This window comes from Squalius cephalus, assembly GCF_949319135.1.
Source record: "Squalius cephalus genome assembly, chromosome: 18".
Classification (NCBI taxonomy): domain Eukaryota; kingdom Metazoa; phylum Chordata; class Actinopteri; order Cypriniformes; family Leuciscidae; genus Squalius; species Squalius cephalus.
Window position 1 is genome coordinate 27,601,289 of NC_137139.1, and position 24,936 is coordinate 27,626,224.

The following is a 24,936-nucleotide window of genomic DNA, read 5'->3' on the forward strand; positions in this document are numbered from 1 at the left end:
TTTTATGCTTTTCAACTCAAAATGGTTCAAATTATGCTTAACATTTTTACATGTTTTATATTTAACACTGTTCATTCTATACCTTGTGTTCGTAATCCACACTGTATAGCTTTGGCACCATTTAGGGGTTTCACACTTTCATGCTGTGTTTCAGTGCACGGTTATTGCATTTTGATGCATATTACAAAGGCATTTTCCTCCCACTGGAATACCATGCACCAGTGAATCGTTCACAATAAGACCGGGAACATGCATCAGTCAATTTTGATTTCATGTTGAGGGGAAACTGTATTCACTTTAAGGAGTTACTCATTGGCATTCCTAAATCATGTGCTACTCACTCAGTGCATGTCACTTTGTGAATACACAGAGTTCAAGGAGTGAGAAAAAGAGGGAGAAAGAAAGAAAGAGAGGCAACGAATTAAAAACAGAAATTTAAGCTTGCCTCTGTTTCTTCCCTCTAGGCATTTTGTGGCTTGTGAAAAATGTGCTGTATATTTGAAGGGTGGAGTCACGTGACCCAGAGAGGGTTCATGAATCAGAGCGCATAATTATTTCTAAGAGAGACGAAAAGAAGAGAAGGAGGGAGGGAGGGAAAGAGAGAGAGAGAGAGAGAGAGAGAGAGAGTCAGAGAAAAGGAAAAAGATAGAAAGAAACGACCGTGTAGTGTGAAAGGGACTCTGATGAAAGGAGAGCGCGAGCTTTTCTTCTCCTCGCGGATTTCAGTCACAACGGGTGAGTTTAACTTCCACAGAAGCGATCAAACTATGTTTTAAATAAGTTTAGCCTACTCTCTTATGTCTGTCAGACATGCTACATATAACAAAGGAGAAACCGGAGTGATTTAAAACTAAACTTGAGTAGGTGCGAAAGAGAAGCGAGAGAGTGATAAAAGAATCGTATTAATCGCTCGCAACTTTTTGTTCGTTCGTTCGGCTACGCTCGCGCGACTCGGTTCTCTTGAATTCATCTAATTGCAGCGCGTGCGCTGTGCGTGTGTTTTCATTTATTTTCGTGCGGCGTTGATGTTTGGCGTGCAAGTGTTTTCTCGATCCGCGATGTGTGTGAAGAGACTGGTTACGTTTCTCGTCCTTACGCATACCTTTTCCTAGTGAGTTGTACCATGACACACGTAAAACATTTCTCTGACAGGTCTTTCTTGCCTTAAGTGTTGTGTTTAGCCCTCTGTGGTGTGGCTTACAAGTTTTAAGTGTTTGTTTGTAAATCTGAGTTTAATGTGTGCAAGTGTTGTCTTACGTTACCTACAACTTGTCAAGCATCTCATGCAACGTAAAAACGTTTAGTCAGTTAACCTAAAATGTGGTAACAGCTAAATTAACTTTGTTTGTTTTTTGTTTTTTTAAGTAAAAGATATGATTTAATGTTATAAACCTGGATACATTAAGAGACATCAATGAAGTGTAGTTTAGTTCTTTAAATGGATAGGGGATAACATTTTAAAAATGTCGTTTCTTTGCAATGACAATGAATGAATGGTGACTGAAGATGTTGCACCTTAAACGGATGCAAACTCACCTTAAATAGTTCTATAACTCAGAGCCATTTGATAGCGACTGTGCAAGGGGCAGATGTAAAAGTTTTCATCCACTCATCATTTTGACATCTGCCCTAGCTCTTAATGAGAAAAGTAGTCATTTGTAAACTATTTGGTTGATCCAATTCGCAAAACTGATCTGAACTGAATGATTTGTTCCGGTTCTTGAGTTGCCTCAATAGTCCAGACACAGGAACATTGTCAGTTAAAAACTTTAATTCATATGGCTTCCGAAGCATGAGTCATGTGGATGCTTTTATGATCTTTTCTTAGTGATTCTACATCCCTCTTGAGGTTTGAAAGCATTCAGTTCATTATAATTACATGGAAAAAAACAACCTGGAAATTTTGCAAAACATATTCTTGTGTGTCCAGCAGACAAAAATAAAATTTCATAGCGGTGAGCAAGTAATGACACACTTTTCATTTTTGAGTGAACCGTTAAGGTAACAACTGCATATTGGCGTTGTACAGTGCAATCACTTTGAACAAGTATTCCATTTGTTCCATTTTCAAGTAACAAAATGTATACAAATTCACATACTAGTGTGGTTACGGAAGTTTTTGTGTTAGTCTTTTTATTGTATTACCTGATGGGTGAACTCACAGGACTGCGAAACTCATTGCATTGATTGTAGCACCTGTTCTTTGTGCTTTTCTCTGACTCACTCTGTGATCTGACAGAATTTGCTTTCTTTTGCTTTTCAACATGTTGTGTGTGAGATTTTCATGAGTTGAAAGGTTTTTTTTTTTTTAAGTTTATGCCAGCAGTGTTTAATAGTGTCAAAGCCAGCCATGATTTATGAGGTCTTCTTTTAACATGTGACAGAATGTTCACATCCAAACGCACATCTGGGGCTGAGGAGAAGTCTGAGCGCGTTACAACATTAAAACCAACAGACTTACTCCACACATGCACAAACAAACGTATGCACGGCTCCTTTTTTTTAAATGAGAAAGGAATGGGCCAGCCCTATTTTGTCTTGAGCTGTTTATGTCTCACAGATCAGCAACATGAGTTTACAAGAACTCAGACAAAAGAAGCAGAGACAAGGAAAAACAAACTATTGTCAAACCAGATATTCACGTTCCACCAAAACCAAAACTCCCACTCTGACTCCAGCGGGACTGTGCAGTCTGATCTCAGCGGTACAGTAACTGTAATGGAATACGGGAGTGTCTTAATGTGTTTGTGTGTTTGGGTAAACTGCTGTCATTATATTCTTGAGTGTATTTTCCTTCTCTTTTGAGTGACAGTGAAATGTGTCTTTTATTCACACTATATCAACCAACGCTAACCGCAGTATTAGATTTACAGAGTTACTTGCTGGATCTTCTAGTTTATTAATTATTTGTTTATGATTGACAGAATGGCCCTTTGTTTTTTGTATGCATGTTTAGGTTTGACTTGTTGCTTGGACCATGCGTGTTATTATATGAATAAATTAATTCATTAAGACATGCATGGTTAGATGCATGCCCCCCCCCCCCCCCCCCACACACACACACACTGTCTGTCAATCTGTCTAGATCCCAATTTTACTTCAGTCTTCATAGCTCATCTGGCAGCTTTCTGACTTGGAATCATAAATCCAGGAGTTTATCCCTGACTCTCTCAGGAATCTTGGGGTGGGGGGGGCAAAAGAATATAAGTGGCAGGGAGGAGCTGAACAGGTGGTTTATGGAGGATCTGGGAAGGTGGAGGGGATTTTGTTCTGTACTCTGTAATTATGAAGGAAACCATCAGATCACTATTTCCCTTGTATATTTTTGCAGGTGTGCAGGGATGTATCTCTTTGACTGTGTGCGTATAAGACTTTATATGTCAGGCTGTGTGTGTGAAGGGGAGAGAGTGTCCGACATCTGCTTATAGAAGTTCCTGTGTGTGTCAGGGCTTTTATTAATGTGTCTATGCGAGTGTGTGTTTATACTCATGAGCGTGAATGCTTCCCCGTGCCAGTGCTACTGTAATGAGCGCCATCTATTACCTTCTATTGCCCTGATTAAATAAACTGTGTTCATCTGAAATGGCTAGTTTAGCTCAGAGGCCTTGTCGTTTGTTTTTATAAATCTGATTTCTTGTCTGATTACGCTACGTAATAAACCACAACTACAATCTAGCGGCGATCATGTTAATGCTCTGATCCTTAACCAATTATTTAACCCGGTTTCCCACAGAGGAATACTGCATACTGCAAGCGTAAAAAAGCTCACTGGTCGTGTCCGTTTCCTCTCCGTTCAGCAGTTTTATTTCTTTTTTTTTAATGTTGTTTATTCGTTCTTGCGGTGTGCCTGGGCTCACCTTGTCCACATCACATCGTGGAACAGAACTGTCAGAACTGTCAGAACAGTCTTTCGTCCACTCCATTTATCCCATCACTCTTTCCATTGCTCTCTCTCTCTGTCTTCCATGTGTCACAACCACGTCCAAACCTCAGAAGTTTGTTTATTTATTTATTTAAAACCATATATAACATATATAATACAATTTATATAAAATTTTCACTCCAAATTTCACTTGCTAGTAAATTTCACAAATAATTACAAAGAATATTTAAGTAACAGATTGAATTAAACATGAAAAAACGACCGAAATAGCATTGTCTTGTAAAATGTACAATAATAATTCATTTTGTTTACAACTTAGGTTTTTTACATTGTATATATATTATTTATTAAAATGTTTTATAAATAAAAATTAATAATTAAAAAAGTTTATACGTGTGTGTGTATATATATATCTAAATGATTATAATATATATAATATTAATTAAATATTAAATATAATATTCATTAAATGTTTTATAAATATTTTTCAAATTAATTAATAGTAATTTATATAGTAACAATAGTTTATATAAAACGTTTTATATAATATATATAAAAATAAATAGAAACATTTTAATTAATTGATTTGATTGTTTTAGTTTAGAGAGTGAATCACTTTAAAATTTCAAATGACAGCGTTAAATGATATGCAGTGTAATTTGAGGTAGAAAGCTCACATGGTTTATTGTGAATGAAGTGTACTTGAGCCTTACAGCTGGGGCTGTGGCAGTACATACTTTTTTAAATTATTACCGAGGGGCATGTTATAGTGGCGTGATAGATATTATGGCATTGTCAGTGTTGTACGGTGATTGGGTGTGAAGAATGTTTGTTGGGTGCCAGGAAAGGGCTCAGTGTCAGACTGGTTTTAATTGATGGGATATGTGACTCCGAAGCAGAAGATCATCTATCACTCTTAATGTTGTGCTACCATTTGACCTGTCAGAAGGCAGAGGAATTCGAACGTGTCAGTTTTATCTCCCACAATAAAAAGGTTTATGAAGGTCTTTGTCGGAAATGACTGCCTGATGACAATGATACGCTTTGTTTAATTTTGCAGCGGTCCAATTTGGCAAGGCTATATTTTACTATTGTTTATTAATGTCGCTTGACAGGACTGCATCCAATGTCCCCTGCTGTGGTGCTTTCATAGGGGATGAAGAAAAAAATATTAAAAGATAAATAAATTAGTCATTAATAAGTTATCTTTCTGCATTTGTGTGTGTTCGTATGTGCGTGTTAATGACGTCTGGCCTTTGAACCTTCAGCACTCAGTTCTGACCCTCTTTCTGACCATGTGACCTCCACAACGCCTGGAGGTTCCTCAGCTGCAGACTTTCCACACAATACGTCTCGTCTCCCAACATCTTTCTTCAATTGAATCCACACAGATTTCTTTCAAGGTTACAGCACATTGTGCTGTGTCTTTTTGTAATATCTCCCATGCATAACAAGCAGACAACTAGTTTTAACCATCATGGTTTGCTGTAAACATCCCTCGGACACATATGCTTGTGTTTTATGCAGGATATGACAATTGTTTTCCCACAGAAAATATGCAAGCTACAAGCAGATCTCTTATTTTTATGGTCAGATGATGTGGTTTGTGTTTTCTTGTCTTTTTTTTTTTTGCGTATTTAAACTGTTAGACTGCCTCTGGAATACAAGGCGTTTTTGTGAAACATTTAGTACTTTTAGTTTGTACTCTTTTTAGTACTTTTGGGCAGTTGTGGCCTAATAGTGAGAGAGTCAAACTTGTAACCCAAAAGTTGCGGGTTCGATTCTCAATATCGGCAGGAAACGACTGAGGTGGCCTTGAGCAAGGCAACTAACCCCCAATCACTCCCCGGGTGCCACAGAAAAAATGGCTGCCCACTGCTCCGGGTGTGTGTGTTCACTAATGTGTATGCACTAACTTGGATGAGTTAAACGCAGAGGACAAATTCCGAGTATGGGTTACCATACTTGGTCTTCACCTTACTTCACCTTCACTTTTACAGTGCCTTTAATTCAGTGTGTTCTCTGAGAATCAAACCCCTAGCCTTAGTGTTGCTAGCGCCATGCACACAACTTAAAATAAAGGTTCTTTATTAGAATTGATGGAGAAGAACCATTAACTTCCATGGAAATTTTCCATTGCACAAAATGTTCTCTATAGTGCAAAAAGCTTCTTTAGATTATTTAAATGTTATTCAAAATGGTTCTTTTATGGCATCACCCCCTTTCGGAACCTTTATTTTTGAGTTCTGGTTCCATTGGGTTCCAATGATTCTGATTAGGTGAAAGTGTCTTTCTCTCCTCGGTTTTCCTTGCTTTTTTTTTTTTTTTTTTTTTTTAGGAATGGAACAGTTTATACTTGCTCTTTAAGTGAGCTTGATGCCTCTCGTAGAAGTTTCCAGATCCCTCATCCACAAGACGTTTGATCTGAATCCATACGCCCCACTCTTGCGGCCTCCGCTATACAGTTCCTCTGTCTTTCTGGGGGTGTTTGAGCGTATACGGTCGGATGTGTCAATCCGTCTTAGCGCTGATCGACAGCAGGAAGGCTAATGTGGAAAGTTAAAGTACCTTTTAAAGTAGAGCGCCGTGAGCTTAGAATGAAGGAGTGGAAATATTCAGAGTTGTAGACAGGAAATGAACCCAAACCGCCGTACCATCCCAAATCCGTCACAGCTTTGGAGGAAGAATGGATTGCGGTTTTAGCCAGGCTGAGGGAGGAAAAAAATAACTCACCATCGGCTCAGACTGTTAATGCCTCCTGTGACGCCTCTTTTTTTTCATACTTTTTTATTTGTGTACCAGTTAAGAGCGACTTTTGTGATGGCTCGACTTGGTCTCAAATTGTTGTTTTCCAAGTGAGAATGCGATACCTTCGGCGGTAGGGACACTTGATCCGTCCAGAGGCAATTGTCTCCTGAGTTGAAATGGATACTTTTTTTTTTTTTCTCTAAACACAACCTGCTTACCCTTTCTTAGTGGTAAACTGCAGTACTTCAGAGAGTAGACGTCACCAGCCCCGGCTCGGCCCAGCCCCGAGGAGCCATGAATCACATAGAGCTGATTCTGTCAGAGATACACAGCGCATCACCCAACCATGCCAGGAGCATTTTCTCTCTCGCTTAATCTTTCTTTCTCTGTGGCTAATAGGCCTCGGCATGCTCTGCTAATGATGTGTTTGTTCTGTGAGGAGCAATGTAGAAACGGTGGTGAAATCAGGGTTTTGGAAAGTCCCGGCCTGTTCTTATAATCCCTGCGAAGGTCGGGTCTGCGGTGGGTGCCCGCCGTTGCCCTCCTCTCAACCCAGTGCGGGCTGAGAGTTTGAATAAGCGTGTGTGTAAGGGTCAGCCAGAGAATAGCAGTAATAAGAGAACATGTGTGTATGTACTTATACATATGTGCATGTGTGTGTGTGCGCCCCGGGGGCTTGTGCCAGAGAGAGAGAGAGGGCGAGGGCCCTAAAATGAGCTCACTTTCTGCACAGCCTGCCTGCCATAAAAGCAGAACATACTCTGTAAAACTCTTTGCCGATGTGACTCATGAAAATACACAGGCGCCAAGTGTTTTATTAATTCATTATTGTGTTTGGGAAAATTGTAGGAACACACAGATCCCTTTTCAATCAGTTCCCCTCTTTTCAAATGGTTGCATGAGATTTGGATTTTCCCTGGCTCCTTCCCCCCCTTCTTTTCCACTATTTTTCTGCTTTTTTATTTTTCTCCCTGTAAAATTTTTTTTGGGTGTGATTTTGATGTCTCTCTCTCTCTCTCTCTCTCTCTCCCGCCGTTCGTCTTGTTTCTTTTCTTCAGCTTTTCATTTTATTCCCAACATTCTCCTTATTTTGTTTCTTGATGTTCTTACTACTGGCAGAGTCAAAAGTTCAGAAGACTTTGAGTTAATGCAAGCATTGAAACTTTATAGTGAGAGCCAGAGTGATATTGTATTTCCAGTAGACTCTTTCTTTTTTTATTTAGACAATTTTGTAATGCTGTATTTAGTCCAATACGTACTCCTACTTTTTTTTTTTTTTCTAATTGTTGGACAACTCATTTTCCATACTATGATCAATAATCTTACTTTTTAAATATATTTAAAAAAAAAAACATTTAAAAAATAAGTAAAAATTCAAAATACAATAAGGAAATATCTTTAAAAATAAATAAATAAATGAAAATGTTACTAAATAAATAAATAAATATATAAATACAAATTCATTTATAAGATAAATATATATATATATATATATATATATATATATATATATATATATATATATATATATATATATATATATATATATATATATTAAAAATAAATATAAAAATAATTAAATTTAAAAAAAATTAAAAAGTAGATATCTTTAAAAATAAATAAAAAAAACCTAAAAAAATATATTCTTTTAAAAAACAAATAAAGAATCTTAATTTGATCTTAATCTGAGGCTAAATCTAAGAAAATATAAACGATTTTTAAGATTTATCTTTTGCCTATTGTCTTATGTCTTATATTTTTCTTATCTTAATTGACTGTTTTATAGCACAAAATGATATCTGATTATATTTTATGCCTTGGAGCATTTCAAATCAAATGGAAGTCTGGTAACATTCCCGGTGGATATATAACAAATATTTCCTAACCTTGACTGATATGTGTGGAAAACATAATTACGATATCATTTTAGTTCACATAACGATTTCAATTCAGCGAATAGAGCATTTGGCCCGAGAGCGAGCGGCTTCAATCTGCTGCAATTGCGAAGAATTTATTCTGTCCTGCCTCGGTCTCCGGGGTAAACACGTTGACTACGGCAATGTGTGGTTTTGAATGGTGAGCTCTAAATGATATCTGTTACATATGGAACAGTTCTGAGGGGTCATGGACGGAGCTGGAGCGGGAGGGGGTTTGGGGAAGGGGGGCGATGTGGGCAGGGATGGGTTCGAGGGCACACAGTCTCAGATGAAAACCAGACCTGGAGGAAAAGAGAGGGGGGGGAGATGGCAAGGCCTTGTTGTGGCTGGCTATGGGCGTGTGCCTATCTGAAGAGCTGCTTCCTTAGACGTGGCCACCCTAGCTTGGATGCACATGTGGAAGAGTTTACTGTAATGGAACTCTAAATTAGTGGTGGTTTGAAGCTGCCTGCAGCAGTAGGCTGTAATTAACTGGCTCTGCTGAAAGAAACAGAACCAGAGAGGCCGGTGTGTGTGTGTGTGTGTGTGTGTGTGTGTGTGTGTGTGTGTGTGTGTGTGTGTGTGTGTCAGACAGATGTGTATACTGGAGCCATGGAAGAAAATGGCACATTTTTTAGCATGCATTAATGAATGCTTTTGCTTTACGTTCTTACAAACATTTTAGGGTGTTTCTTTGTGTGCTATTATGTCCCGGGGCCTTTTTGTTTGTTTTAGGACTTCAACTTTTTTCTTTTTGTTATATGAGAGTCTTTTTAATTATACCAGCATCACTTATTTTAGCTAGCCTACTTTTCAAATATGTTTTATGTATGGCCTTACACTTTAAAAAAAGAGAAGAGAATTATTATATTTTTAAAGTGATTATCTAAACAAGAAATCCATATTTCATATTTATTGTGTGAAAATGATTTATATGATTATATATTGATTGACATTTTTTTCCCTCAAAATATAACAGTTGTGGCATCTTAAAACAATTTAATAACATTTAAAAAAAATAAAAAAAGGGTTAACAGTGTCAGTGATGCTTGAGATGAAATATGAGACATGGTGTAAAGTCAATAAACATAAATATTACAGTTTTTATTTCCAGTCAAGCTGTAACTTTGTCAAATCATCCTAAAAGTATGAAAATATTATTTAATTGTGTATTTAGGATACTCAAAATTCTAGAATTTGCAAGACAAACGAGTCGGCCAGTTTATTCCAAAATGTTTTACAATGCCATTTCCACCGCAGAATGCAATTAAACACAATCTGTAACTTGAGATGTGATGGAAATTATATCATGAAAAATGGACAAAAATTAATAGAATTTTCCTTTGATTCATGCATATCCACTTTTGGACATTATTAGTAGATACCTTAAACTAATAAGAGTGAAAGTGTTTTAAGAGATTCTGCAAAAGTGCCCAAGAAACACCTTGGATGTGTGTGTGTGTGTGTGTGTGTGTGTGTGTGTGTGTGTGTGTGTGGAAAGAGGTTTCTTTGGGTTTCATTGTGCGGATTACAGTAGAGCTGTGTGCATCTGTTATGGAAAGGGAGCACAGTATTTCTCTCACATACTATGTGTTCAGGTGCAAGTGTTTTTATGCGACAGTGAGAAAGAGACTGTATGAATGTGTGTTTTGGAAAGCCCAGGCTTCTTTCCTGGCCAGAGTGCCGCCCCCCTAGTGCCCCCCAGTGCCCGGACTCCGTCACTGAATCAGTCTCCCTTTTTTCTCCCTCGGCCCGGTCTATGTTTATGCCGAACTCATGAGCACGATTTTTTCCTTGCTTCTTACCCTGATTCACAAACCACAGCACTTCCAAAAAGCGCTGAATTCTTTGGCTCAGCTCATTTTTCAAAAACCACATTTAAACAACAAGCCGCCAGCACCACCCACTCATAAAAATCACTCAAGGGAGAAGGAACAAAAACTGGAAGGGGACAGCCCAGCATTCACTACTGTAGTGATGAAGATGGGCTTTGTCTTATTGAAAAGTCTGCGTAAGAGAGATTTGCATTCATTGCACTGTTTTCCAGTGCAAATATCTAAACATTCATAAAACAAGATACACGTTTTTGAGAAGTGAAACGACGTTATATATTAAGCCATCAGAAATGTTGCCTTCTTGTTTTAAATGAATTTGTTGTAACAGAATTCAGTGAGGATTACGGAGTTTCTGGTTCCAGGAATCTTAATTCTAACAGAACTGATTGAGGTTTACAGAGTGTGTGGTTTCATTTTTGACCTTGCTTGTCCATGAAAAGTTAGATAGAATGAGTACAAAAAGTGTTTTTGAGAGAAATCGAATAGAAACGTGACGGAAAAGATGCAGAACAGTTTAGCCACACAAGCTGTCACCTCGTTCTCTTTCAGTTGCTCTCCAGCTCTCATCTTCTCAAATGGAGCCTGCGTTGGGGCCTCAGGTCTGTGAGAGGGCCGACTGTAGTCGTGCAGGGTTGAGAGACTGGCAGCACTAACAGAGAAGCTCTTTCTTGTGGAGTTTGGGTGGTTTAAATCATATGGAATAGCCTGGAAACACCACAAACGTCTGGACACCTTTCAAAACGGAGCAGACAAGAGCGCTCTCTTTCTGCCCTCCCTCTGTTTCTCTTCTCCTGCCTCAACCTAACTTTTTCCTTACCACTTTATTATTTTCCTACCTCCCCTTCATTTCTTTTTTTTTGCTCTCTTTCTTTTCCTCCCTCCATTTTTACATATCACCCCATCCCCATTGTTTTCCCTCAGACTCCACCCTCATCTCAAACACACAAGCGCTCTTTTGCAGTGATTGCTGGGTTGTTGTCAAACTGTTGTGAGAAACTCTCAGATTGCTGTTTGTGTGATGTTAGTTTTTTTTTAAAGATTAGTTCAACCAGGCATTAACATTTTGCTATCATTTATTCATCCTCATTTCATTCCAAACCTTAATTTCATTTTGAACAATGTACTAGTCACACATTCCACGCAATATTACAGTGAATGCAGCTGGAGCTTTCAAGCTTCAAAAAGGATGCAGATGATCCGTATGATTTATGCTCTCTATTTTAAGTATTCTGAAGCCATATGACAGGTTTGTATGAGGAACAGACATATTTACTGACTGAAGGCCTGGACTCTCCTTAAAGGGATAGTTCACCCAAATATGAAAATTGTGTAACTCACCCTCACCTGTCATTCCAAACCCGTAAGACTTTTGTTCATCTTCGGAACACAAATGAAGATATTTTTTAATGAAATCTGAGAGCTTTCTGTCCCTCCGTTGACAGATATGCAACTACCACTTTGTCGCTTCAAAAAGTTCATAAAGAGATCGTAAAACTAATCCATATGAATTGAGCGGTTTAGTCCAAATTTTCTGAAGAGACACGATCACTTTATGTGATGAACAGATTGAATTTAGGCTTTTATTCACATATAAACATTCATCAACTCACACATCAGTTATGATAAACGGAAGCTCAAGCATGTTCGCTTGACGTGCGAGAACCAGTGAGGTTTGTTCTCAGTCGTCAAGCAGGTTTGGTTGAGCCTCTGTTTATGTTCGCTGATCAATGTTTATATGTGAATAAAAGCCTAAATTCTATCCGTTCATCATATAAAATGATCGAGTCTCTTCAGAAAAACTTGGACTAAACCGGCCAGTTCATATGGAGTAGTTTTACGATCTCTTTATGTACTTTTTGAAGCATCAAAGTGGTAGTTGCGTAGCTGTCAATGAAGGGACAGAAAGCTCTCAGATTTCATTAAAAAGATCTTCATTTGTGTTCCGAAGATGAGCGAATGTTTTACATGTTTGGAACGACACAAGGGTGAGTAATTAAAGGAGAACTCCGGTCAATTTTAACATTGAGCTCATTTTTTTGTAAATTTGGAGTGCTGTCAGTACAGAGAACAACGACAAAAATCGGTGTTGCCTACACCGTGTTATCCTCTTTTTAAAATTTGCACCCTGTTGACTTCAATGGGGCAAGTTTTAAACCTGCTTTTAGCCTCTTAACATCCTTGATGTGTCATTACAAGTGCACAGGTCATGTGAGTGATTCCTTCAGAGTGAACGCGGGTCAATCTGACTGCAGTAGATGTGAAAGATATGAATAAAAATTATGTTAATTCAGCCAGCGCACATACCTGTATTTATTTCCTGTTTTTGGTCGAAGTCCATAGTAGTCGATTGTCGAGTTCACGCGCGTGATCATAGGTAGCTAAGCAACAGTGGAGAACTCGACAATCGATTACTATGGACTTCGACCAAAAACAGGATGTAAATACAGGTATGTGCGCTGGCTGAATTAACTTCATTTTTATTCATATCTTTCACATCTACTGCAGTCAGATTCACCCGTGTTCACTCTGAAGGAATCACTCACATGACCTGTGCACTTGTAATGACACATCAAGGATGTTAAGAGGCTAAAAGCAGGTTTAAAACTTACCCCATTGAAGTCAACAGGGTGCAAATTTAAAAAAAAGGATAACACGGTGTAGGCAACACCGATTTTTGTCGTTGTTCTCTGTATTGACAGCACTCCAAATTTACAAAAAAATGAGCTCAATGTTAAAATTGACTGGAGTTCTCCTTTAATGACAAAATGTTGAACTCTATAATGAGTGAAATAAGTGAACAAATTTTTCTTTTGAGTCATTCTGTTCAATGAATCAGCTGACTTGATTCACAAAACCAGTCTGAGTGATTCGGTTTCAAATTGGACTGGTCCATTTAACCCACTAAGCAGGTGATCCAGTCACAAGTGCTCTCAAATTTACTGGGAGTGACTAACGAAAAAACTAAGTAATTTGGGTTTGAAACAACATGAGAGTGAGTAAATGTGCAGTTTGTGGATGTGGTGCAGCTGCTTGAACTCACTGAACTGTTTTATAACTGTTTATTATTCTTTGTACAAATGCTTAACTCACCATATATGTTTCCTCCTGAAGGTACGCAGAGCCGTGACGCATATTTGAGAAGTTTGCCAACAGTCCGTTGAAGCACACGACAGGCCAGACCAGCCTTTGGCAAGGAACCGTCGCCATGTCAGCCAACCGGGAACGGCAGGTGGGTCACATGACCGGCTTCCCACCTGCTGTCTACCCCTTTGCCTTCAATTCCATTCGGAGCCACTCCCCCTTCGACCTGCTGGCCAATAGTAACCTGTTTGGGCGGTTTGGGGCGGACCTTCCCAAAGAGATGGCAGCGTTGTGTAAGTATTGTACCTGTTCTGCTTTAGTTTATTACATTGTTGAAATGAAGTTACTGAAAATGTTCACATTAGATTATTACAAAATATTTAGTTTTAGAGTGTTTCTTCGTGCACGTCTGAGGCCTAGTTTTTTTCTCTTTTTTCTACATTTTAATTTTTTATCTTGTCTTGGAAACTTTTTAATCATGCCTGCATCATGCTACTTTTCAACAACAAAAAGATCGATCATAAATAAGATTTTTCACATTCAGTTGAATTCAGACTAGAATTGTGGGATTGTGGATTGTGGCTTAAGTGCAGTATTGATTGTTGGATGCTGCACATTTTGGTAGAAATAGTAGGATATACATGCAATGTTTAAAGTATACATAGCATGAGTAGCATGGTATTTCAGAAACATTCTTATTTTGCTGTGAATAAGTAAGAGGAAAAGAAAACGGTCTCTTTAAATCAATTTTTGAGCATCAACTGAAAGTGTCCTAAAACTGTAATCTTTAAAAAAAATCTTTAAAATGTTTGCTAGATAGCTAGTTTTGTTCCCTGGATAAAAGGCATTTTTAACAGGCATTTTGACCCTGTAGAGAGAAAATGTTCAGCATTTTATTTCTAGTGTCACAGGGGGCGCTGTTTTACATCCTACTGCAGAAGCAAAGTGTGTGTGAGAGAGGAGAGAGATACAACAGATGGCAGAAAGAGAGAGAGAGGAAAAGAGCCATTTAACAGATATCTTATGCTGCAAAAAAAAAACTTTTTGTCGGTTTAATATGTCAAGTTTACATTTTATAGCATTCCAGAAAAATAGTGGATTTCACAAACCAGCTGTCAGAGTTTTTCAGCAAAAGCGAATCTGTTTTTTGTTGTTGTTGTTTTTTAGCTGAGGTGTAGTACATTCATTGGCTCTTTAGATCCAGCGTGTGTTGCAAGAATGTGAGCAGTCTGTGGATTTTTCTTGTTTAGACAGTAGCTTAGGGGAAAACACAAGCCACAGACATCTGAAATCTCATCTCAAGTCCTGAGGGGAGAATCTGTGATGGGTTTGGATGGCAACAACAAAGCAGAAGACTATGTGTTCCCCCTCCTCAAAACACACACACACGCACAGATATACACTACTCGCCATCTCCTGCTGTGCCTCTTTTACTCCTCTGCAAGTCTGAACAACACTCCAGCCTTTTAGATGTCAATCAGTACCCACCCCCCTACAGCTGCCCACCTAATCCAATAGGTATTTACAGAGAGAGAGAGAGAGAGTGAGGGAGGGGTGATGGAAGCACCTGGGGATGACGTCCTGGTGCGGTGGAATCCAGTAACACACCCTGCTGTGAAAACACACTGACGGATACACAATAAACAAGCCTTCTCTGTCTCCTGGTCATGAAAATGAGAAACATATTACGACCTTGCATATGCAGACGGCCTGAATACGAAATTGCCTTTGTGGAAATCGCTGCAACCTTAACCTTATTTACATTCTTGTTTTACTTCCAATTTTTTTTTTGGTCAAAAGGATAAAACTTATTCTTCCTCTGAAACCTTTCCGCTGATGTCACTATTGGATAATGTTAACAAATAGCCGTTGTTTTGGCAAATCCACATTCAGTCTGGCTCCTTTCTGACATACAGTACTGTTCAGAGGTTTCGGGTCATTACCTTTTTTTTTTTTTTTTTGGAAAGATTTTGAAAAGTTTTATTCTGCAAGGATGCATCCAATGACATCCCACTCTGTTTTTCTAGTTTTTTCTGCTTTGCTCTGAAATTGAATGACTGCAATAAAATGAGTTGCGAATGGTAATTCACAGTGACTTTTAAAAAGGCAAATTTAACTCATTTTTGAGCTGGAAACAATTTCTGCCTTGCTCTGGCCAATTGCATATCCAAAAGCACATTGGGCCCTAAGCAATGCCAGGAATTGGGTGAGAGTCAAGACCACAGAGGCCCTAATTTGCTTTTGGGGACGCCGTTTGACATTCTTCTTAGACAGGCATGTCACAAGTTGTTTTACTGAGCCATTTTCATCCCTGGCTCTGAGACGAGGGGAAAACAAAGGCAGACGAGCAATCGTCCCGGTGCTGTTTTTGCAGGAGTTGGTTTAACAGGCCTCTTCATTGTTGTCAGAGCTGTCTGTCGGCTAGACTGCAAAAAATTCCCAGCTCATAAAGGCCCAACATACTGAAGGCCCTGTCTTTGAGTGCATCTGCATGTTAGTCCTGCATTCTTCCATAGACCGGTGTGTTTAATTTCCCAGGGAAGATAGTCATGCTTTGTCCAACTTCACATAGGTGTGTTCAAGCAGATACGCTGACAGGTTCAAGCACCTTCCGAAGATGTGCAGTTGGCACAGAGCTCTTACTTATTGACAGCTGGCATTGATTGTGTTTTTGTTTTGCAGTAACACAATGATGAAGTGAGTGATGTATGATATTTGCATTTATAAATTTGACAAATATTCATCCCCATGTAATTGAACCCATGCCCTTGGCGTTGTTAACATCATCCTCTACTGTATGAGCTACAGGAATATAGTCTCAAAATCAGAGACCTTGCCCTTGAAATAGTGATCTGTCTTATTGTGATCGGATCAACTGAGACAGATCCTTATTCCAGATGAAAACTGGGACACATTTCTCTACACCAGCAGTTCTCAACTGTTTTGATAGGGCTGTGACTATAGGGAAAAAATAATAAAATTATTTATTAATTAAAAATAAAAAATATTTACAACTTAATTATCTTTTTTTTAGGGTCAAAAGATTAATCGCGATTAATCGCATCCAAAATTTTTTTTTGTTTTTAATAATATATATGTGTGTACTGTGTATAATTAAATTTGTATATATAAATACACACACATGCATGTATATATTTAAGAAAAATGTGTTATTTATATATAAAAAAATATATATTTATATATAATATAAACTATATAAATATATATATACAGTATATGTATGCAAATATTTCTTAAATATATACATGCATGTGTGTATTTATATATACAAAATAATTATACACAGTACACACACACATATATTATGTAAACACAAACTTTTATTTTGGATGCGATTAATCGCGATTAATCTTTTGACAGCCCTACTTTTTTTACAGTGCAGTTTTATTGGAGGACGTATTACAAGAACATTTTAGAAAAGTCTTTCTACATCAAAATATCATGTTTAATTCAACGTGATACTTGCTTTTTCTTTGTAATAAATTGAAATTAAGTGAAAATTGTTTCTATACCAAATTTTTACATTCCGCAAAAAATGGTGTTTTTTGTTTTAAAAAACTTTTTTGTTTTAACACTTTGGTTTAGGGTCCAATTCTCACTATTAACTAGTTTCTTATTAGCATGCATATCACTAGGATATTGGCTGTTTATTAGTACTTATAAAGCACATATTAATGCCTTATTCTGCATGACCATATTCTACATGCATTATTCCTACCCAATATTTAAACTTAACTACCTTACTATTAATAAGCAGTAATTAGGAGTTTATTGAGGCAAAAGTCGTTGTTAATAGTTAGTTAATAGCGAGAATTGGAGCCTAATCTAAAGTGTGACTGTTTTGTTTTGTTGCAAAATTGTCAGTTTTCCTTTTCAGCATTTGTCATAACAATAATTGCTGGGCCTGTGTAGTTCTTCGGGGTCAGGGTCAGGTATCCGGTTGGGGTCAGGTGAATACAGCCTAATTATATAGGGCTTTCTTCAGGTTGATTAGTTGACTAATCATTCAGGAATACACTGACTAGTCTGATTTGAAGATATGTTGTTTATTTTCAACCCTACACCATGAAGCAGGTAAATACAGCATGCTAAAAAAAAAACCAGAAAGAGAGAACCAGGATTAGCATGCTGTATTTTTTTTTAAATCATATAACACCGAGGTTTCTCTCTCCTTCTCAAAGCTTTTGGGGTGAAATATCCATCTGTGGAGCTCTGCCGTTTCTTTGACACAGAGTTTATAAAGCAGCTGTGCATGTGGCGTTACCGGTCACTGTGTGCGAGTCTCCGTGTGGGAGTCTTACGTGCCGGCGTGCAGAAGCCGCTATCAGTTGATCCCTGTCATTATCGGAGCTCTTCAAACAAACTGTTGGAAGCCCATTACCAGCACTTACCATGTGATAGCATCTCAACTGAGCCCTCAAACTCTCCTGAAACCTTTTACCAATCAGGGGAGGAGGCCTTGCTCCAAGCCGCCAAGAGGGATGTTTTGAAAGGCTGCTTGGTCATTTCCTTTAACCAGACGGAGACCGTGTGGCTCTAATCTAATACTCCTGTTAGGGCCGTGCATAGTCCAGCTGTCTCTCTTGCTCATTTGCCGCACATATCAATGATATTAGTTCCCCTTTGGCTTGCAAGCTTGAGTTTTTATTGTTGGACTAGGGACAAGTTGTTGTGTGAAGGCATTTGTATTGTATAAAAAAGAACAGCGTGCTTGTTCCAGCTTGCCATCGAGAGAAAGGCAAACATTTTGTTGTTTCACTGCCCCCGCAGGAATAGATCAGTACAGTCACACACTTGTAAACGCATAAATATGTGCCTACTTACTGCACTGTAAAAGTGCTTTTGTGCACGGTTATATAATTGAGACCATATCTTGTGACGTATTTGTATATGACAAACTGATTCAAAAGCTCTAGGAGATGTCAAATTGAAACATTAGATGACAAGCACTCATTTAAGGGTTGCACTATAAATCAAATATGATTCCGGTTGCAATGCTTAGTGAAATGACGGTTACAGCATTCCAAGGTTGTTGTTTTTTTTTTTTGTGACCTGATTTTTGCTGAGTTTGAGCATCTTAACCAATCACAGACATGTGTTTTGTGTGCATGAATGCAGCAGCCATTCCAAGACGTTTAAATTAGAATATAAACCTTTCAATAATGGCCTTCATGAAGAAATGTTTTGCAATCTGATCTGCAAATGACTGTTTTATGTTTTACTTCTTTTTGCTTTAGTACCAAAGTGAGAAGATTAGAATTTTCTGCTACTCACTTGCAATGTAGATGCTGTAACACCCAATATACACTGCAATAAAACAAGGTGTACAGTAGATATGGTATAAATTAGAACTGGATTTATATTCCAGCTTTTTTATTATAATGGGAGTTTTACAGCATACTCACTTTGGTGGCTTTTGTTTATAATTTCATCACAAGTGTATTTACTGTTCCTGTCTCATTTAGTGTTGTATATATATTTTTGAATCTAACAAATGTAATTTTAAAGTAAATCCTAATCCTAATTGTGCAGCCCTAAGTGATCACACATAGAATAAAGGATCATTGAAAGGGAGATGTGTTCAGAAAAGAGGAAAATAGTGAGTCTGTGTCATTAAAAGGCCAAGGCACAAGCACTACATTGTATCAGATTATTTATTTACCGAAACATTTTCCCGTTAAAGTGCTGGCTTTCCTTCGCAGCTGGCATGAGTTTGTGTGCAAGAGGGATCAAAATGAAATGAGAGCAATGCGTGTGTCTGAACACTTCTCCATTTCCTCAGAGATTCCACCATCTTTCATCTCCACCTCTGCTTTCCTGCCAGGTTCCTCTCCGTTCCTTCACTCATCACCATCAGCACTTACTTCTACTGTAAACAGTCAGACAATGAAACGTTCTGGTGGATTAATCAGTTATCTGAGGATCTTATTTCTTATTGTGCATTTTCCAATACATTGTTTTTGGCTGGAAGCAGATGAAGTTGGCCATGAAAGATGATGGAGAATTCATTTTGCAACAGATTTTAATATCTTAGATCTTAATAATAGTAATATCACATCTTAACGTGGTAAATTTTCTGATTGAAACAAAATATTCAAAGTGGAAAAAATGTAGGCCGGGACCAGGATGGAGCCAGAATTGGATACAAGTTTGCAGTTTGATACTCCCTTCTGAAACATGACCGACTCTCACTTTTGAGGACATGGAGGCAGAAGGTCAAGGTCACCCACGAGAGCATCTCAATGTATCCTAATGAAAACATTTATTTTTCCAAATCTAGTCTTTATTGGTTATTAATCACTGTAAAAAAAAAATCATATTATTAATGAACATTTGTTTGTCTTGTTTTCCAGTTAAAATATCTTGAGTAATGATCTTGAATATAAGTATATTTTGTCTTACTGATCTGGCAGATTTTTCACTTGTTTTGCCTTGTTTATAACCTAAAGTGCCAGTTCAGTAAGACAAAATACAATTAAATGAAAGATTGATTTTCTGAATTTTTTTATTTTATATTTTGCTTCACAAAAAAAGACTAATTAAAAAGTAATTAGTCATTAGTAATAAGTAATTTTTGCAGTGTAAGGGCCGGTTCACACAGAACAGTCTTGTGTTTTGCTGTTAAAAACACAAGAGACAGGTCAGTGGAACAACAAAAAAAGGGCAAGGTCTAGAGATGTGCTTTTTAAAAGTTAAACTTATTTAAACTTGAGCGCCACATTTTTAGAATGTCATGTCATGCTTAAAGGTCCTTGCACACTGAGTCCGAAATCCACGTCCGAAATTTTCGCACGTTAAAAAATAAATGCGACCTCATGTTTTGTCAATCACGCTTAAACACTGCCTTCGAAACTTTTGTCCGTCATAAAATTTTTTGAATAAGGTTCGATTTTCTGCGTTTTTCGAATCCGTAGCAAGCATTTTGAATTCAGAGCCACCGAATCACGAATACGAAAAAACACATACAAAAATTTTGGAATGCTGCAAGAGACGCGAACATCACGCACATATACGTCTAGAGCGTGTTTACATAGAAAAACAACGGAAAAGTGGTGCATTGGAATGGAAAAACGTATTCTGTGTGAACGGACCCTTAATGTTCTAATTTGAACATTAACTTTTTTAACATAAACATAGTTAAGTGTTTTAACTATTAGCAGGAAAGGCTGTATTGCCTACTAGAAGTAGCCTAAAACAATGCCTAAATATATATTTGGCTGTTGTTGGCTAAAATAGTTTTTTACTTGTCTAAGTGACCTAAGTGATGTTGGCCTGGTTACGAAGACAAACACACACACGTATAAATATATATACAGTGCTATGCATAAGTTTAGACACCCATACTAAAGTTGACTAAAAAGAGGAATAAAAAATCATCTTTTGGAAACTGAACTTAATGCCTTAATTTAAAAAATTAGGAAAAATCCAACCTTTAAGGACACCGATTTTCTTTGTGAATGAATAATGTATCGTAAATAAATAAATGTTCTTCCTTAAAATACAGGGTGCATAAGTTTGGACACCCCTATGTTAAATTCCCATAGAGGCAGGCAGATTTTTATTTTTAAGTTTTTTTTTTAGGATACTATGCATCCTAAAAAAGTTCCCTTGGCCTTTGGAATTAAAATAGCCCCACATCATCACATAGCCTTCACCATACCTAGAGATTGGCATGGTTTTATTTCAGTTAGCCAAATAGCAAGTTTGATTTGCATTGAGAGATGATCTTATGGAAAGTACCCCATGCCAATCTCTAGGTATGGTGAAGGCTGTGTGATGATGTGGGGCTATTTTAATTCCAAAGGCCAAGGGAACTTTATCAGGATGCATAGTATCCTAAAAAAAAAAAAAAAAAAAAAAACTTAAAAATAAAAATCTGCCTGCCTCTATGGGAATTTAACATAGGGGTGTCCAAACTTATGCACCCTGTATTTTAAGGAAGAACATTTATTTATTTACGATACATTATTCATTCACAAAGAAAATTGGTGTCCTTAAAGGTTGGATTTTTCCTAATTTTTTAAATTAAGGCATTAAGTTCAGTTTCCAAAAGATGATTTTTTATTCCTCTTTTTAGTCAACTTTAGCATGGGTGTCTAAACTTATGCATAGCACTGTAAATATATATAGAGTGCTTCAGTGCTTTGTCGTTTGTCATTGATAGAGGACGGTTCTGCTTTTTATTCTCTAGTGTGCTTGCTGTCTGTATTGCTGTAATCACACATGCAATGCAGGGCCTTTTGTGTAAAAGGGAATTCATAAAGTCTTTGTTAATATTTTGGCCACAAGCGACTCCCACACTTGTCTGTTTTTTGGAGAGTTGGCGTAACCGCAGTCGGAGTGGGAGACAGAGTCAGGAGTGGCCTCTCTCTGCCAGGTCATTAAGAGCTCAGTTTGGGAATTTTGCAAATTGTTCACAAATGGAATCTCAGCTCGACTGACTCTATCCCGAAAATCCGGTGGATTACTTTCCTCCCCTCTGCCCCTTCTGTACTCCTCCACTCCTATGTGGATTTCCTTTCTTGATCCCACCGTTCCAGGGAGAGAGACTGTATAGCGGAGGGGATAGACTGTGCGTTAGGCTGAGGCACAGAGTGTGAACGAGCATTGAAAGGTAAAGAGTGCACTGGCATTTTAGCAAGATGACAGATGAAGATAAAGAGATCAGCGTTGAGAGGGGGCGGAGCTTCAATGTTTGCAACAGGCAGGACTGGGCACGTGCAGTATGAGGATTCTGCCATGGCGATCGGGTATGGGAGGGGCTTCCTAGTGGATTTAGGGAGGGACCTTGTCCTAAGGGGTGTGGCCTAAACGTCAGGGGGAGGAGTAGGTAACTTTTTGCCAGTCAAGATCATAACTACAAAACATGTGGTTTCCAGTTTTGAATACCTCATGTCAAAAGTCATGAGAATGCTAAAGAAGCAAGAATACTGGCATGCCAAGAGAGAGAAAGAAATGGCGGGGGGTGGGAGAAAGAAACAGGCACAGAGAATGCTTGTTTGAGAGATTGCCAAGTTTGATAAGTTTGTGAAAAGTTTTACTGTTTCTTTTTTATGCGGTGCAGAACACGAGGAGGCTGAGTGAGACTGGAACAGCCTGTCTTCTAGCCCTGTTTTCCCCTCTGGTCTGGTCTTCCAGTGACACTTCCAGATTCTCGGGGAGATGTATTGTGTGTACGAGTAAGATGTCAGGATAAGATTTCATGTCTCCTCAGAGCCAAACATGTGTACGATATTGCTTCAGGTGGACGCCATGATAAATGTCCGATGGTGTTGGGATGGGAGTTTTGGGACTGAGGCAGTACTGGTGAATACTTTTATGCCTCAAGCTAGTTTTAAACAGTTACATTTCAGTCACGCTACTCTATTAGAAATGTTACTTTAAACATAAAAAATGTTTTTGAAATGTTATTAACTTTAAGCATTTAAAATGCTTCAATGTGTTTTTTAATCCATTAATTTGCATGATCTGTGTGAATTAACTGATTCATTAGAAATTGTGTCTGTGTATATATACAGTGCTGGTCAGAATTATTTGCCCCCTTGGTAAAATAAATCTGCATGGTTAATTCTTTTGATATTTTATAAAAAACAATTAGCAAAAATCTAACCTTTCATTGAAGTAAAAGAATTGAAAGTGGAGGGAAAATCACATTATGAAATAAATGGAGAATTTTTTTTTTTATTTTATTTTTTTTATTATTATTTATAAATGTTTTACACATTTTGGAGCTATTACCACACTACTTAAAATATAGTAATGTTATTTGCATCACTAATTTGACTTAATTACTCCCCTTGACTGGTGTTAGCAGCACTGGTGTTATAACTGATTTTATTTTATTTTATCTCTATTTATGTTAACAAGATTCTGTTATTATTAATAATAATAATTAGACAATTTTGGAGCTATTATATGTCATTACTAATATGTGGTTATGTTAGTAGCATTGCTACAGGCTATAGTCGCTCATATGCCAGGAATTCTGGAATGTGTCAATGTGTTTAAACATGCATACTTTTGCATAGGACATGCTGTTGAAATTGAGTGTTGTAGAGCGTTTTGTGTGTGCCAAAGGTGTGTGTTTCATGACTCAAAATGTGTGTTTGAATGGTATGTGCATGTGTGTCAATATCTGCCTGTTTCCTGAGGGAGCTACAAGAACTAGTTGTGGTAATCTGAGGCGTGCGTGCGCAGACGGAGCTAAAATGAAGTGGTGTTCTGTGTCTCTGTCATCGCCGGCAATCTGTCTGGACACATCCACACACACAGAAACACATGACTCTCTGTTGCTTACACTCTGCACAAACTTCCTGAGCTGTATAACATGATACACAGATTAAAAAAACTAGCAGAATAGGCAATGCATGCTCAATCAATCCTTCCTATAAACATTTCTCCCCCCAGGGGAATTTTCTTGCTCAGGGGTTGCTAATGGAGAGGTTGCAGAGGACATAATGGAGTTAATTATGTTTCATTTAAAGGGATAGTTCTCCCAAAAATGAATATTCTGTCATAAAAAAACTATTTGACTTTATTTCTTCTGTGAAACACAAAATAAGATATTTTGAATTTTAATTTTAGTTTAAAATACACTTAATATTCAGTATCGATTTGACTGCACTGACATTATTGGATGAGAATAAAATGAAATTGAGCTGAATAATGAAGCTATTGTCTTTGTAGAGCTGCTTTATACAGTTTAAATTGTATTCGTTTCATAATAACAACAATGCTGTTATTTTCTTGTCTAAATTGTATAAAGCACTATATATAAATAAATTTGACTTGACTTGAAAGTCCGTGGTGTTCAAAAAACATTGGACCCCATTGACTTTCATTGAATGGACAAAAAATATTTTTTCAAAATATTACCTACAGAAGAAAGTCATACAGGTTTGTAACGACATGAAGGTGGGGAACTATCCCGTTAGGTCCCAGATGTCCCTAAAATACCTTGTAAATACAAATAGACACAAATACAACATAAAAGGTTTTGAAAGGATTTTTTTCTCAAGATAGAAATCTGAGAAGCAGGAGGCTTAATTTGCCCTCCATTTAATCTCATCGCTGTCTAGGAGAAACAGTTGAGATATTAAAGAGATCTCCTTTGTGATTTTTCATTCCTTTGAGGCCACACACTTGCAAACCAGTCCTGGCTAATATCTCTAATGCATTGTGTCTGCTGTCTGAGGTCCACATCAGTGAGTCATGCATGTTAAACCTGATTCTGAGGCTCGGTTTGGTGACTGGACGCCTGAGATCAGCTCATCTGGTGCGGCTCGTCTGGCCTGGAAAGCAGAGATGACAGGGAGCCAGCTAAGTGAGATGGATTCCCAGCAGTTCTGGGTCTGTTTGTCATCGGAGTTTTGTCACATGACAGGAAGGAGGGAATCGTGTGTGTGTGTGTGTGAGAGAGAGAGAGAGAAGTATGGAAGAGCAAAACTGAACA

General features: G+C 37.8%; 1 protein-coding gene across 2 annotated transcripts in view; it reads left to right on the forward strand.

Annotated features, from left to right (window-relative positions):
- Positions 1-517: 517 nt before the first annotated feature.
- The window catches only part of rarga (retinoic acid receptor gamma a), a 52,080-nt gene continuing 27,661 nt past the window's right edge, over positions 518-24,936 (forward strand). The window contains exons 1-2 of one of the 2 annotated variants that reach the window (XM_079850153.1): positions 518-735; positions 13,494-13,756. In XM_079850153.1, coding sequence (XP_079706279.1) covers positions 13,588-13,756 — 169 coding nt within the window. In that variant the 5' untranslated portion in view covers positions 518-735; positions 13,494-13,587. The remainder of the gene's footprint in view (positions 736-13,493; positions 13,757-24,936) is intronic. The other variant, XM_079850151.1, reaches the window with a different exon arrangement.